Genomic DNA, 16,220 nt, shown 5'->3' on the forward strand with positions numbered 1-16,220 from the left:
GGCGAATCTTTTCCGTTCAAGCACGTACACACGTGTATACACAAACAAACAGGTAACTCCCCAGGCTTTTTGCTTCAACAACATCACGGAGCACGGCGAGAAACAACGACCGGGAGTCCCTTTGAAGCTCCCATCGGCATAATTGGGGAAAATCTAATCACTTTTGACGAGAGAGAGAGAGAGAGATTGAAGCTGTGGGACAGCACTAGCAACAGGGACCAGGGCAGAACGGGGAAAGAAATCAAGGTTTAGGTACGGACCAACGGGTTACCCAGCGACAAATCACCCAATCACATTGGGGGCAATTTTCACAGCAGGGATCGTGTCAGAACTGCCCTGTCTGATTCTCCGTGATGAGTGGAGTGATGATAACTTTCTGGCGAATAGGATAAAACCAGCAGTGGTTTACCATTGAGGTGTTTGGTCAGTAAATTTTTCCGAGGGAAACAGCTGGGGCCAATTTCTTGGAGCTGCTAAGTATCCAAATTTGCTAAGCACATAAAAGTTAATGTTTGTAGAGGAAAAAAAATGGTTACTACTAGCCAACAAGTCATGGGACATTTAACTGCTCGGTACTAATCCAGTGAAAAGTAGATAATTACCTCTGCCAAGGAGGTAATGTTTTCATCGGATTTGGTTAGTTGGTTGGTTGGTTTGTCTGTTAACAAAATAACTCAAAAAGTTATGGACGGATTTGCACGAACATTTTTTTAGGGGTGGTCCTTGGTAAAATTACAAATTGATTAGATTTTGGAAGTGATCTGGATCTGGGTCTGGATCCCGGATATTTTTTAAGGATTCATTTACTGACAATATGGCGGGGAATTTTTTAGCCTTGGCGGAGGTTTGCGCTCTCTGACTGCTTTCTAGTTTACTATGCAACTCTTTGATTAAAGGGACATTACGTCCCGGATTCACCCAATTGGGCTTCAAAATGCATTTTAAATAAAATTATGTTAATTGGGAAGAGCATTTAAAAGTAGGATATAAACGTCCACACAACCATGCTTTAAAAACTGGTCGTTTTTGTGTTATTCTTGCGAGAACCATGCAAGAACCATGCGAGAACGAATTTCGGGGGACAAAATTTTGACTCTCAAAAATCGAGCGAGCTCTTTGAGTGCTAGTTGTGAATCCTGCCATACAGTGCATCGCATTCTGCGGATGTGTGAGAAACAACATTTGTGTATTGGTACTGTGTGTATTATGTGACACGCACATACAACGTGAACCGTACATTGAATGAATCACCTGGCAATATGTACCCGAATGCCACAAAATGTCCGCCGCGTCCGATGTAAACAACTGATGTTTTTCATCTTTTTCTATTTTCTAGGTTAGTTTCCTTTCAACCAGACCTTTGAAATGGGATAAGTAAACAATCCAAAACATAACATTTTTCGGGGATTTCAGACCGTAATACCTCTTTAATTACTCTCTTATTTTGCAAAAAAAAGAATACCCCAGAAAGCTGGGGAAAAATTACGAGCTCATACTTTGTAGTATAGGCTTAAAAAATTTCACTTTTAGAGGTTAGTTTTTAAATTCAATCCAATTATTCTGTCGAGTCTGTCAATTAAACTGTATAATTTATTTACTGGTATTGACAACTTCAACATTTTATTTAGTCATTTGGATAGTGTTGTGAGCACAAACAAAATTAGTAACAGAGATTTTCATTTTTATGGGAAAATTCATTTGAGGAAAACATACTTAAGCATTGTGCATTTGAATTTGAAAGATTACTGTCAAAATTTAACTGGACTGTTTTTTTTTCCCATTAATTTCCCAATTCAGCATAATCAGATCTGTTGCAATTTTCAGAGCTCACTTGGTCCGTATACATTGTACCTGCCGTTTGACATGCACTCAGTGTGCAAAGTTGCCCCCCAAAGACAACCCCCGACAGAATCCAATCAATGAAATTAACGATTCATGAGCCACTCCGCGGAAAGAGAGAAGAGAACCGGGAGAAGGAAGTGGAAAAAAAGAGTAGATGGGCTCTTACTTCTAACACCTGATCTCAATCAGGCCCCGAAACGAGACAGGGAATGAGATAGAGCACCGCATCACGAAAGATAATCTTCACTCGTCCCCCTGCTTCCCCCTCAAGACATACTTCAGATTTCCCTGTTAGGAGACAATTACACTACACTCCTCTTCCAACCTTTCAAGAAACAAACACTGTGAAGTCTTTGGATATCGGAGACGTAATCTGCCATCATCGTCGCGGTCGGGGTGTGATAACCAAATCCATACTTTGCCCTCCTTCCCGGCACAAACTTAAAAATATAAAAAAGAATTTTGATGTTATCGGGCGGCTATCGGTGCTCATCTTCTCTGGTGTTCGTAACCACAATCCATATTTTTGAAGGGGGAAGGAGGATGATTCTTTTTTCTTTAGCATTATTGCGGGAAGCTACACATGCCAGAAGGTGTTAGATATCCCACTCGTAACAGGTCACATGGGAGCCGACTACCGATCCAGTTCCCTGGTTGCCCACAGGCTACTTCTCCACTCTCTCTCTCTCTATACTCCGTCTTGCTTTGGACTATTCACAGATCAGCCGGTAGTCTGCCTAGGTTACCGGCTTGTTATTACTCCACGGCCGGGGACGAGCTCTCCTTTGTAGTCCCCGCTCTGTCGACTTGTCGCCTGCCAGGCAGCCAGGGGAAGCTGGGGATTTGTCTGGAGCATTAGCAGCCCAGGAAAAAGTTGTGATTTTTTCGCCGAGGATTTGCCGAGCCTTCTATTATTTTGGAAAAGGCTTTGAGGGATTTGGGTTTGCTGTCTGCATTTGTCTTTTATTCCCCGTTCTCCTCTGCAGGCACTAATGACTACGCAACGTCCCATAACAAGGTTAAGCACACAATCAACCAACACAAATTAAAATGGCCTGACAGATCACTGGCCACATCTCTGTCACAGTCTTAAAAGGTTTTAACGCTGTACACCGAGCTGATAAAAAGACATCCTGATGCAGGATTTTCCTCCGACATCTGTCTATGTCCATCAAGGACTCCACAGACAAAAAACATTTTTTCTTCTGTTATAACTCACCAAGTCATTTACTTAAACAGACTGAAATTTTTATCAGGAATTCTATCAAATCGACTAAGTTAAGACATGACGTGCTTTGTTTTCAGATTACCGAACGGATCAATTAATTAACTGCACAGGTGCGATGCACTTGCTTTACTCTAGAATACTTCTACGCATTACATTGTTCTACCACTGCGCTGATAAACCATCAGACCTTATACCGCCCCAAGTCGCCCTGCCTGTTACTGCCTCAAACTGCCCCAGCACTCTATGGCTTTATTAATAAATACAATGTAATACAATGTAATACAATGTAATACAATGTAATACAATGTAGTACAATGTAATACAAGTGCCAAAGGGTTAAAATGCAGCTCATGACACTAGCATTGGGTTTGTTATTGTTACTGTTAGCCCAAGATGAAAATGCTCACACTTTGAGAGGTAATCCTAAACTATGCTTCGCAGGAGCGTTTGATTAAATTATTCCAAAGACAAAGCTGTGTTTTTCTGTAATCACGTAAGATTGTTTCTGTGAACAGGAAATCAAGCTACCACAACAAAAGTATTTGTTCTGGCCGGCCTAATAATTTGATTGATTCTGGGACCCTATGAGCCTCAACAAGGAGGTTGAGAGAGATGGCCATGATCAGATAGTGACAGATAATTGCATTCAACCTGTCAAGGTGTAATTGATTGCCCAGACCTCCGCTGACCCTTGTTGGAAGCGAGACTGAGACGGAGAGAGAGTGGTTTCTGTGAGTAGTGGAGGTAATAGAAGATGATATCAGTCCGTTACCCGTGGTGAAATTACGATCCACTCTTCTATTTATGCTTTTGTGATCAAAGGGAAATAAATGTGAAGTGTTCCCTGGGGCACTTTCGCTCTTCTTTCATGTGAAGTGATAGATAGCGAAGCTCAAAAAGCAAAAATGCAAACTGTAAAAAAATTACACTACGAGGAACTCTCTCTTATATACTGAATTATGGAAGCAACCTGAAAATCTTTGAGTGTTCGGTATGAAGATGTTGTGCAAGAATTTTAAATGTAATAAATTAATAGCCAAAAAGGATGTGGCTTTGTTCGTAGATGGAGCCAAAAGATTGATGTAGTCATGTTTATAATGTACTGGAATTGTGAAGAAGTAAGTTTATTCTCAAACTTCTTGAATCTCAAATATTTTCAGATGGAGATGTCTTTGTAGTTGCTGGAGATGTCTTTTCGGTTGATGGCGATGTCTTTTCAGTTGATGGAGATGTCTTTTCAGTTGATGGAGATGTCTTTTTGGTTGATGGCGATGTCTTTTCAGTGGATGGAGATGTCTTTTCAGTTGATGGAGATGTCTTTTCGATTGATGGAGATGTTTCTAATGTGCACATCCTTGATTTTATACAATGTAACTTCTTTTTCCTTCCCTCCAAAGAATTGAGAAGTTACAACAAATCAGGCTGAATGACAATATGACTTCTGATGTCCACTTTCACTAAACTAGAAATGATTCAAGTTTTTAGCCCTCATAACCCATCTTAAAAGATATTTCTGTGTTCCCCTTTCTGCTCCTCTCATTCCGCTCCTGACCTCAACATCACCACTCTTCAACCTCATCCATTCACTCAGAACATCTTCATGAGGAGGATTAATCGCCTGAGTGAACTTCTAAGTTTCTTTTCTGAAACCGGGCCATCTGACCGCAATCCATCACAATCTCACAACCAAATGGGTAAGATATGTGTTTAATAAATACTACTTAGAACTGATGCTTAAAACTAAGCCCAAATCAAAATGAAAGGATCTCCACATAATATCCATCAATATCCCCAATTTGCAAGGACATGATTAGAGATTAGCCTAGACCGAGCAGTTGATCAGGCAAAGCAAACAAGACATCTCTGTGAAAATCCCGACCCATTCCATCATTCACCGGTACATGATGGCACCGTCAAAAGTTAAAGATAACTTCTCCATCACTTTTCTTTTTACCCCCCCCCCCCACCCTCCTTCCCTGAGGCTGACGTATAATAAACATCTCTCTACAGTTTCTCGAAGAGAATCCCGCAGACCCGGCTCATCCATCACTGAATCTCGGCTTCTGGAAGTGATTCCCATCTTCCGTGTTTATTCATACATGCCCGGCCTGGATCTCATGCTCTGGATGGCCGCACCCGCAAGACGATTTTTTTTCTTCTTCTTTTTTTCAACCCGAGCGACAAGATTTCTTCCGGGATCTCTCATCCATCATGCATATCTCGCAGATGTTGACAGAGCTACAGGAGGCAGGACAGTGAACTCAAAATTTCAAAACTAATAAACCAAATTTCATTCACTCTTTTTTTTAACGCCAACTTCTTTTCATTTTTTAATGAATGCTGGTCATTCAACCCATGAACAATAAAGAGAAGAGCTTGGCCTTCTATATCAAGTTCAGTTCTTAATGGTTTTCACATGGAGAAAAAAAAATGTACATAATGGAATATCAAGATGTATGAAGGCAAAAATATGCTTCTTCTAATGGACGTGTTTCTTCTGTGATACACCTGAAACGGTAATTAGGATTACCATTAGCCGATTGACAATAACCGTATCTAACTTGATTCTATACCTCAATTTTTATGTACATTAGTACATGTAGCGTACTTGTAAAGGAACAGGGGAGAAAGCTGTGAGCTCGATAACAGCCAAGAGAGGCCAAAGCCACATCCGAATTGCATGGCTACGACTGGCAGTAGTACACATGTCAATGGAAAGTGGCTTCAGCTGCTTCCATAGGCACATGTGAAGTTGCAAGCCATAGCCAAGTAATTAAGGATGTGGCTAAGAGAAGTGGCTCCAGTGGCAACCATAGGTATGTGTGTTGTTGCCAGCCATAGCCAACTAATTACGGATGCGACTAAGGGAAGCGGCTTCAGTCTCTTCCATAGGCACATGTGTAGTTGCAAGCACAGCCAAGTAATTCAAACGACTAGGTCTATAACCGTCACATAACAAGCACAGTTATGGAGTTGAGTTCTGAAAAGTCGCCAATCCGTCTGTAAACTTGAGGAGATATCCCCCCTCAGGACAGGAGAACACTCCCTTTCCAAACCCTCTCACACCATCCTCTAATGAAATGCATAACTTTGGAGGAAACAGTTGGCAATGCAGACACACCTCCCTAGCTGCTGACACTTTGTCAAGGCAGGGGGTGACCCGGGACCCTGTTGGAGCGAAATTGCAGTCGCAATGTCTGCGACCCAACCCCACCTACCAACCCCAACACCAGATGAAGCAATGTGTCAATGCTGCAAATGACATCTGAAAAGAATGTCTTAATGTGTAGGAGTGATCTTTTGGTACTTCTGATAGGATTTTAACCTCCTGCAAGACTTGTTTTTAACAGTAACACTCTCATGATATTTTTGTTTTAAAAGTCATCGGGGGAAAAACAAGAATAAGTGTGATTTTTTGGGGGGGAATTTAAAAATGAGGATGGATTTAAAAATCTACCGGTACTTTTGAAAGTAACACAATCTGTGGAATGCAAGGGTACAAATATTACTAAATGCTCAGAACACTATCTTGTACGTTCTCCAGAAGTAGAACTCAGAGAAAGGGAATTGTGGTAACAAGATAAAACATCGTTCAGGCACATCTACATGGATTTATCATTTTGAAATATGAAAGCTTCTAAAAAGTGACTTCAAAACCAGGTAGGAAACCCTCTCTCCAACTTGAAGTAGGGCACCAAATTACAATGCCGTTCCTGGATGATCGAGTTCATGGACATGTTCATGCACCTTGACAATTCCAAGACGGTAACTTTCCTCCCATCTGTCCCACTCCTATCACTCACGGAGATGCCATTATGGGTGTCAAATGAATAAACCAACCCCCTTTCGCACCATCCACAGCACCAGGCCAGAAATATTTGGAACACCGTTTGGGAAGCGGTAACGAAATGTTGGAATTCTGTAACGCGGGGCAAAGATGAGTGAGCGAGGAGATTGCAGTGATAGAAGAAGACAGAGTATCTTTTCTTGTTCCCTCAATCTTGGCTGAATATTTCTGCAGACAGACTTCATCAATCAAGTCGGAGGAGAATTGGGTTAGCATTTCAACAAGTTAGATCAAAAGGAAAGAGCGTACATGTATGTTTCTGTGCTGTCACTGAAAAGTTTGCAAAATGCAGCCTGTCAGAATCACTGTGCCTTTTAATAACACCCTGTACATGTACACGAATACATGATGTTTTACTACCGGTATGTATTATTTCAGCAAAACGATAAAAGAAAAAATTAGTGCGTTGCTTAATAATGGCACATTATCCAAACTGTGATTTTGGTCGTTGTTTGTATTTTTTTTTTTATATATATAAACAGACTACATTTGTACCATTGGGTTACTGAAACAAACGATGAAATACAACTTAGCAATTCTACAACAAGTGTGACAAATTGGAAGCCGAGACTGATTTATTTCCAATTTCAGAATGACGAGAAATTCCAGGGAAGAGACAACTTCAGACAAGTGTGCTCCTGACTCAAGCTATGTTTCAAGACATTCAGTGCGAGTGATTGCAGAAAATTACTTGTCAAAGACGCATCATCATGAAACATGATAAATGACCTAAGCTCATGCAGTAATAAAGGCCCACTAACACAAGACACGAGAAAATCCTACAATAAAAAAAACTAGGGAAGGAAACCCATTACACCTGTCCGGCACTCGAAGGAAATTATGACAAATGTCCCGTGCCAAATGGTGGGTTTTCTGAAGTGATATTAACTTATTACCCGTGTACAAATACAGTATCTACTGAGCCCTGGGCAGTGGCAAGCCCACAATATAGTTTCACGGGACAGATGCATCTGTAGCCGTAAATCGATGCATTTTAATTTAGAATTTTCTCCTGCCGAATCTCCGGGGCCATAACTCTTAAGGCTCGGGACTTTCTGTAGGTTTTGACAGGAGAGACAGAGAGAGCATTGGGATGGGAGGACGGAACGAGATTGATGAGCGAGTGTCTGCGTCACTTCGGTGTTGTTTGCGCTGAATCAGAAGAAAGGATGGGGGGGGGGTTATACAAGTTCCTCGTCGATTCCTTGCGGATAAATCGCAATTGGGAAAGCTGGACATGATATGTCTGTCGCAGAATCGCCTTTGGCAGACTTCAAATCCCCCCCTCCCCCCCACAAAAAAAAAGAAATTGCAGATTGAGATAGCAATATCTTGTGAGGAAGGAAGGAAGTACATGGGGCTGACAATAAGCAGAGAAGGACTGTCGGAAACCATCAGAAACAAATTAAGTAAAAAAGCCGAGCCAAACCACCACCCTCCTTTCTCCCCCAGCCTTACTTGCATCTCTTAGGTTTACACTAGAAAGGGTATTCATCTTGCCTGTTACAGATCTGGGTCTGCGACAGTGTAACAAGTTGGCGGAGACATTGTTGAATGTCAAGATTCTAGCTGCATCCACAGCCAAATTTGCCATGAACAAATCATGTCCGAATATCAAGCCACGGAGGTTGAATTGAAATCTTTGTAACTGTGTTCAAGAATTCTAGCTACAAGTAACCAGTACAACACGACTACACATAATTCGAGCCACAGAAAAGAGTCCAAGAAGTAGAACATTGAGTGTATGAGTCCGGTGTAGACCTACTACACTAGAATTATGATGATAGGCCTACCACAAATTGAAACTGAAAGTCTACTCGCTAAATCACCATAATTATCTTGACTGAGGGTGGAGCATTTTAAACTCAGATAAAATGTCAATTAGCATAAGCCGGATGCCCTGCACTGATACCCAGATTTAAAGGCGATCCATCAAAACAGATTTTGAGAGAGAGGAAAAATGACCAGCTAAAATAACTGAAAGTACTCATGATGGTTCTTAATTGGGTCCCACAACCATTCACACACTGAGGGGGGTTCCAGCGCATGCTCGCCCTCTGACCCATGACCTACAAAAGGTCAAAGCCTGTCAAAGACTGCCTCAGCCCGTCGGCGCGGCTCCTCCTATAACTTTTCGTAGCTGAACAGCTGGTTTTTGCACCGGCTATTAAGTGACAATGCCCCACCGATGAAAAATGAATCTCGGGAGACTAGTTAAAAAATGTGACACCACTGTGTGCCAGAGATGGAAGGTAGGGTTGGAAGTTATGCACCACCACCGATGAAAAATAGATCCGTCTTTTATCGTGGTCAGAAAGGTCTTTCTGAAAATGAAATCAATCAAACTCGATAACAGTTGGACGTCTGACAAGTAGAATATGTTCAGCCGAAAATATACTCATTCAGTGCCAATAATCTCAGGGCTTACGTATGTAAAAATATTATATTTTTTAATCACTTTTTGGAATAAAACAAACTATCAACATGCACTTAATGACTCAGTTATGATTTCAATATCACAAATGGCCACAATGATTTCAATATTACAAATGAGGTAGTCCGGTTGGCGTACTCGTTACTTTCCTCGCCTTCCAACTCTATGGCCCAGGATTAATTTGTGCCCTGGTCCACATGTGGATTGGGTTTTCAGTCCCTACCTGATTCCGTGGCTTTTCCCCCGAGAATATTCTACTGGGGTTTTCCTCCCACCTCTAAAACTGTCATTTTTTTCTCATGGTCTCTTTGCTATAGGTTTCTTCAGGCTTGCAAGATGATTGCCTATGGTGCTTTTGAGAATTCCTTATTTCAGTACCAGGAATAATAATAATGATAATAATAATAATCACTCCTTTTGCATAAAAAAATCCAGACATAGCAATCAATCAATATATTTACTAAGTTCAGTAACCTATCAGAGGAAAACGCATATCCATTTTCCCTCAAGCGGTGGAACATTAAAGAAAAAATGACTTAAGTTACAAAGCCTAAGGGTGCATAGTATTTTTGCTTTTCTTTTCTTTTTTTGACAGTCTGTCGGAGGAGGACAAATCCGCTGGGATGCCAAGCTTTTTATGAACTCTAGGGAGCTGACATGGGCCCTGAACCTTTTGCTGACACAGGAAAGATATACGACACTAGGAAAACAGAAAGTATTTTTCTAAGCCACTGTAGTTCTGTTCTCTCGAAAACTCTTTGTGATATTTTTCTTCAGAAAGGTGAATTTTGGTAGTTTGGAAAAAAAATCAAGATTAGGGGCTTCTAGTTTTGTTGGTGCCATTAATTTCAAAGGAGGAAATACATTTTCTGCCACGCTGTGTTTTTAAAAATTTAACTTGAGTTTATACTTTGGCAAAACTTGTGCCAAAGAATTTTTCAACTACCCTCGCAAAAATTTTGTTCCCTACTTTTCTTAGTCCTCAGTTAAAAAAAAACAACTTCCCGACTATATATTCCACTGCAATTCTGAATAAAAAAGTAAACCATGTCAGTGTACTTTTAACTTCCTCCATTTTTAGAACTCTGCTCGTCAGATTTTGTCACAGTTACAAACCAAATTCTGCCCATATCGTACAATCTACAATTACCCAGGCAAACCTTCCAGCAGCTTCACAATAACGGAAATTCATCAGAGGTGAAAAAGATCCGGCAGCAAAATGTCAAATAGATTTCGATAACATCAGTCAGGGATTAAACACCTCAACAACAAAAAAAAGGGATATATTTCCTCCGTTACAAAACTCCCAATGCACTACATTTTTGCTTTGTCTGGTTAAAATACTGCATACGTGTAAAGGAGCACAGCTAAATAGGTTGTGAGAGATTGCCGAGAAAACGTTTACTGAAGGTGAAAATTGAACAGCGATTCATTGAAGCAAAATTCCCCGATAAGATCAGTACAGGAATAAATAATTCACCCAGAAAGCTGCCTCGGTCACTCAGACAACAATGAAATGGAACTCAGATCGGTACAACTTTCAATGGCAATGAAGGCACAACACAGATTGCTATCAAAAAAGTTCACCAGACCCGATCTTTTGCTGGTATGTGAATTATACTTCCTGTAATCTCTAAACACAGTGGAAACCTCTTTATGATTGTGCAGATGCAAGAAATAATGCCATTCTGTGCCTCCAGTGCAAGTAGTTTTTGTTGGGAAGCATGTGAACTCCAGTGTACACAACACAGAGTTAGAGATATGCAAGCAACATAACATGCATGGCTGAGCCCCAATATACCTGTGGACTTTCTTCCACCCCCCCCCCTCCCTTCAATCCTACAGAGTTTATCTCAAAACCGGAAAATGTTTCCAGTGGAATAACTGGACCTCATACTTTCTTAGTCCATACAGATGAAAGTCATGGAGGAATACATGTAGGTCTCAGGGTTTGTTACTGCCCCCCCCCCCCAAAAAAAAATAGCGTTCCCCTCCGGCTAGGCAGGGAGGGAGGGCTGGATGGGGCAATTAGCGGTCCCTCTGAGAGCCTTAGACCCGCCCCTCCATCGACGCCCCCTCGGGGCACACAAACCAATACCAAGTATTGGTTTTTATTGGGAGGCTCGGTTCGTAGACATGGTAGGGAATTGTAGAAACACAGACTCAATCTGTGAGAGAGACAGGAATGCAGATGGGCTTTTAAATTTTACGAGAGAAAGTTGGGAGATTTGGTGAGGTTTGAATTGTGTAAATGTACAGTGAAGCTTGTAAAAATGTTCTATAAGAAAATTGGATTTTCGAACAGCAGCAGCCAATATGTACATTGTTTGGGACCAGCGCCAAATTCCATGGAGTTGCTAAGCAGAAAAGAATACTTAGCAAATTGTATTGTGCTTGGCAAAATGAGGCCAGAACTGGGCTCGATTTCCTGGCACCGCTAACCACAGAATTCCGCACTTACGATCGCCATTTTGTGCCAACTGCGCTAGCAGAAAAATTCTGTGCTAACCCTGTAAACACAGAATCCTTGGATATGGGATGTACGCATGCGCAGAAGCCAACATTCCTTGCTAACCCGTGAATTATGCTTACCGTACGTGTATGCACAGAATTTTCTGCTGAAGTAAGCAGGGATTTTTTGCTAACGGTAAGCACAGCCAAGAAATTGGGCCCCGGTCACACAAAATTTAAATGGCACTACATTTTTGCTTGTAAACTTCTTCTGCTGAGCAAATTGTTTGTGCTCAGCATATATTTTTGTGCTCAACAGCCCTATGCAATAAGCCCTTGTCCTTAGCTGAACTTTGCTTGGGAATTTACTGGGAAATGCTCTCCGCTTGAAGGCAGCTGTATGAAAATCCGCGGCCCTGACTCAAGTCCAACTTGGCACCAGCCACATTATCCTTATCTGTAAAAGTTTAGTGCATGATGGCATGTCTCTCTCCCTCTGTCTTGCGTCAAGCTCCCGGGGCACATTGGCAATGGCAGCGGCCACAAGGAGAACTTCCTCCATTGCAACAATTCATCTTCCTACAAATCCATCACGGGTTGCCCAGAGAGAGATGCTGTACACATCCATTTACAACAACCATAAAGCACTGGGGAACGCAAATGGGATAGTATTTGGCTGCAAGTGTTTTTTTTTTCACATAATTTTGGCATGTTTGCAGAGAAGGCTTTAAATTGTGTAAATTGACAGCTTAATATTTTCAAATGTATTTTTAATTTCAAGACACAAACTTTTGAACTGCATGCACATAATTTGTGTAAAGGGCAATTTCATAAATCCTACCGGTATGTACGTCTGACCATATGATGTACGTACAAGGTCGTTAAGGGTGGTGATAAGCCTCTGTACAGGGGCCAATTTCACGGCGCTGCTAAGCACAAAAATTTGCTTAGCACAAAAAAAGTCTGGCTTATAAAAGCAGGTTACCAGCCAAAACTCCATGTGATGTATACTGCTCATGATTAGTATTCAGCTGTTGTTTGCTTCTAAAGCATGAAAATCACATGGAGTTTTGGCTGGTAACCTGCTTTTATAAGCCAGACTTTTTTTGTGCTAAGAAATTTTTTGTGCTTAGCAGCGCCGTGACATTGGGCCCTGATGACGTTACGCTTTGTTTACACGTGCGCCTTCGTATGGGAGGCTGGTGGGGACGACGGTTTCGTAGCCCCATAGAAAAGCGCACAAGTAAACAAAGTGTGACGTCATCAGTACAGAGGCTTATTGTTTTCTACTCATTAGATGTCACATTATTAATGATGTACATGTAATCATAATCGCTTTTCCAACAGCAGTTCATTAAAGTGTCTGACATGTACGTCCGAATTTACAGAATTGCCCTAAAATTTATGATCTATTAGTGATGATGTTGGACTCAGTAAAATGAACTGAGCAATTCTTCAAAATGTGGGTAACATGCTCAGGAGAATTAAATCAGTTGTGTCCTTGAGCAACACATTTTACCTTAATTTCTTCTACCAATAAAAAAAAGAATACAATACGGGCGATTCCCAATAGTGCGCCTCCAAGAGTTTGCAACGCGTTGGCCAATCACGTTGCGCGAAATCAGTCGACCTTTTCCAAACGCGCATTGGGTCGACAGATTTTGCGCATTGTGATTGGCCAACGCGTTGCAAACTCTTGGAGGCGCACTATTGGGAATCGCCCGTATTGTTGGTGTACAAACAAAGTCATGTGAAAGTTCTTCCAACACACCAAAAAAATGATAAATTTCGGAAAATGTTTATTGCATACTTGGTTTAGTCTGTCCCAGTCGGAAGGTTTTTTGGGGAAAGGAAACAGCTGTCCGAACCTGTTTTCATGAATACAGTTTTCCCATATTAATAATCATGAAAAATGTCCCATTGATGTTTTATTTATTGCAATGAGTAATTGGGAATGATGTGCATGATCAATCAATTTCATTTTTTTCTTTCCAGAGAGGGCTAAAATGCCACGGCCATCAAAACGGAAACAATCAAACCTGAAGAGAATTCACTGAATCAACGGAGTTCACAAACTGTCCTGTGCGCTCGTTGTAAACAACAGTACGTGCTTCCCAGCGTCGGAAGTCAACCCACAAGCAAAGAAAAACCCCGTGAACAGTTTGGACAATAATAATTTTTACGACCTCATACGGGACGGTCGTAAACTTAACTGCCATTTACCCGATTCTGAAAGACTTTCAATGATAAAGCTGCTGGGGTCTCCATGCTGAGCAGATATTTTTACGAGTATTATACTCTACTTAAAACCTTAACAGTGGCATGGAAAAGGCATACTATGTACAATCATGGAGGAATAAAAACTCCATGGCACAATGTACACGTTGGTCAAAGTCCCAATTGCAGTCAACTTCACACAATTTCCCTTTTAGCTTCAAAAATCTTGGCAGAGTTTTATTTGTACTCCAGGTTGCCACACCTCTAAATTGGACCATTGGTTTGAATAGGATACTTTCGAAAAGTTTGTCTCACATGGTTTATCGCCTTGATGTCTTGGAGTGCCAAATCCTCCCCTTTGAAACCAATGCTGGGACAGTAGGATCAATAGCCTGTCTCCCACAAGACACTAAATCCTTAATCCCCCCTTTGCCCTTCTTGTGAAGGGGAACAAGAGGGGGGTATTACCGTTGATTTAAGGGGTGGGCTTTGCCTGAGATGGGACAATGCAAGCCAAACTGCTGTCTTCATTCTGGATGCAAACACTCTTCACAAATGCAACCGGAAAAAAAAAAATCCAAGCATGTGGTTCGATAAGCAGTCAGTCAATTGTGTATTATTCACAACAGGGTTTTCAGAACAATGCGGTGTCTTAAACACTAGGGACAGACCATACACGTGGTCAACTCATACTGGAAAAAGTGGGTCGCTGGCAGGGGCTATTGAAAACTCAAATGGTCCATGGGGAGGGACCAGGGAGGAACAATGGGCGCCGGCCACACGGCTCATTGAACAGAGAGGAAAGGACTCCTTGAAAGTTCCAAAGAGGAGAACGGCCGGCCCGTGTGCTGCAAATTGCGGGCAAATTGTCGGGACGTGTCTGGGGGAGAATGGCGGCCATTAGGGGGACAATACAGGGGACCTGTTAGGTCCCACTGTGAGCGGGAGGGGGGAAGTTGCGGGGAATCCTTTAATGGGTGGTGGGCGGATCAGAGGGGGGCCTTATTGTGGGCAAGCGTTTGGGGCATTCCAGTCAGCTTTTCCACTTGAGATGAGTCTGTCAGGACGGATCGTGTCAAAGAGTTGATCTAATAACTCCATGTTCTGTATTACTTCCTCCAATTACTCCTTGTACATGTACCGGTACACTCGTGTATGCGCACCTGGTATGGCAAAACATGTACTGAACGTGGGCAGGGGTTCTGTCACACCCTCTAGTGGCAACTTCATGCGTGCTCCGTGTTATGGTTTAAGAATATAATACTCAAGATATTAAGGCTTTTCATTCTTCTGAGGAGCGTCGGGGTTCGGCCAAAGTCCCGCCCTGAACTTGTTACTTCATAATTCCCACATTTCAGTCCAGAAACAAACAATAAATGCAAGATGTAATTTCAGAGTCCAGAATTCAAGAATAGTAGTTCACATGGAATCTGTCAAAAGTCAATCAATGCGAGTGGTAAAGCTCTTGAAACCATGTCACATTGGCCATCATTCACACATGATGTCACACTGCCATCATTTCACACACGATGTCACATTGGCCATCATTTTTTTCATAAACACATAACAGGGCAGAACATTTTACAATGAAAATACAAGCACAAACAAACGTGAACTCGGCTTATGTTCAGCTGTGCGAAATTTCAAAATCTCAGTACGATACAATCAATAAACTTCAATGCAATTTTAAGAATGCAGCCTTAAAAAAAAAAGGACACGAATCCACAAGAATACTGATTGACATTCCAAATTCCATTAGAGGTAGCTTGAAGTACAAGAATGTGAAAGAAAGAAAGTACATTCAGAGCTAAGAATAACAAACATGGCAATTATAATGGTCTTCCTGACAAAGCACTGGCTTGTTTGCCCTGGCAGAAAAACAGACAGCGACGGAGAACACAATGAAAGCAAACCGTTCACAGTCGGAAAGGAAACAGTCTGAGAAACTCACGAAAAATCACGCCCGTCAAGAAAAAAAAAAGATTGTAAAAGGAATGCTTGTTTTCCTTACCTGGTGCTGACGTGTTGACACACTGCCAAAAAGTTGTCTGAAATAACAAAAGGGAGAGAGAGAGAACAAAAATGAACAATGGAAGATGTTTTTGAAGGAACCACTGGGAAATCCACGGTTGAATAATAAAAATCAGAATGAAGCTGTCAGTTGGAAGTTGATTCAAATTTAATTTGATTATTGACAATGT

At 41.5% G+C, this 16,220-nt stretch overlaps 1 protein-coding gene across 1 annotated transcript in view; it reads right to left on the reverse strand.

Annotated features, from left to right (window-relative positions):
• LOC119744912 (reversion-inducing cysteine-rich protein with Kazal motifs-like) overlaps positions 1 to 16,220 on the reverse strand; it is a 59,526-nt gene that overhangs the window by 19,130 nt on the left and 24,176 nt on the right. Inside the window, exon 4 of the mRNA XM_038221111.1 lies at positions 16,031 to 16,067. Coding sequence (XP_038077039.1) covers positions 16,031 to 16,067 — 37 coding nt within the window. The remainder of the gene's footprint in view (positions 1 to 16,030; positions 16,068 to 16,220) is intronic.

Source organism: Patiria miniata, unplaced genomic scaffold (genome assembly GCF_015706575.1).
Source record: "Patiria miniata isolate m_02_andy unplaced genomic scaffold, ASM1570657v1 HiC_scaffold_7, whole genome shotgun sequence".
Taxonomy (NCBI): domain Eukaryota; kingdom Metazoa; phylum Echinodermata; class Asteroidea; order Valvatida; family Asterinidae; genus Patiria; species Patiria miniata.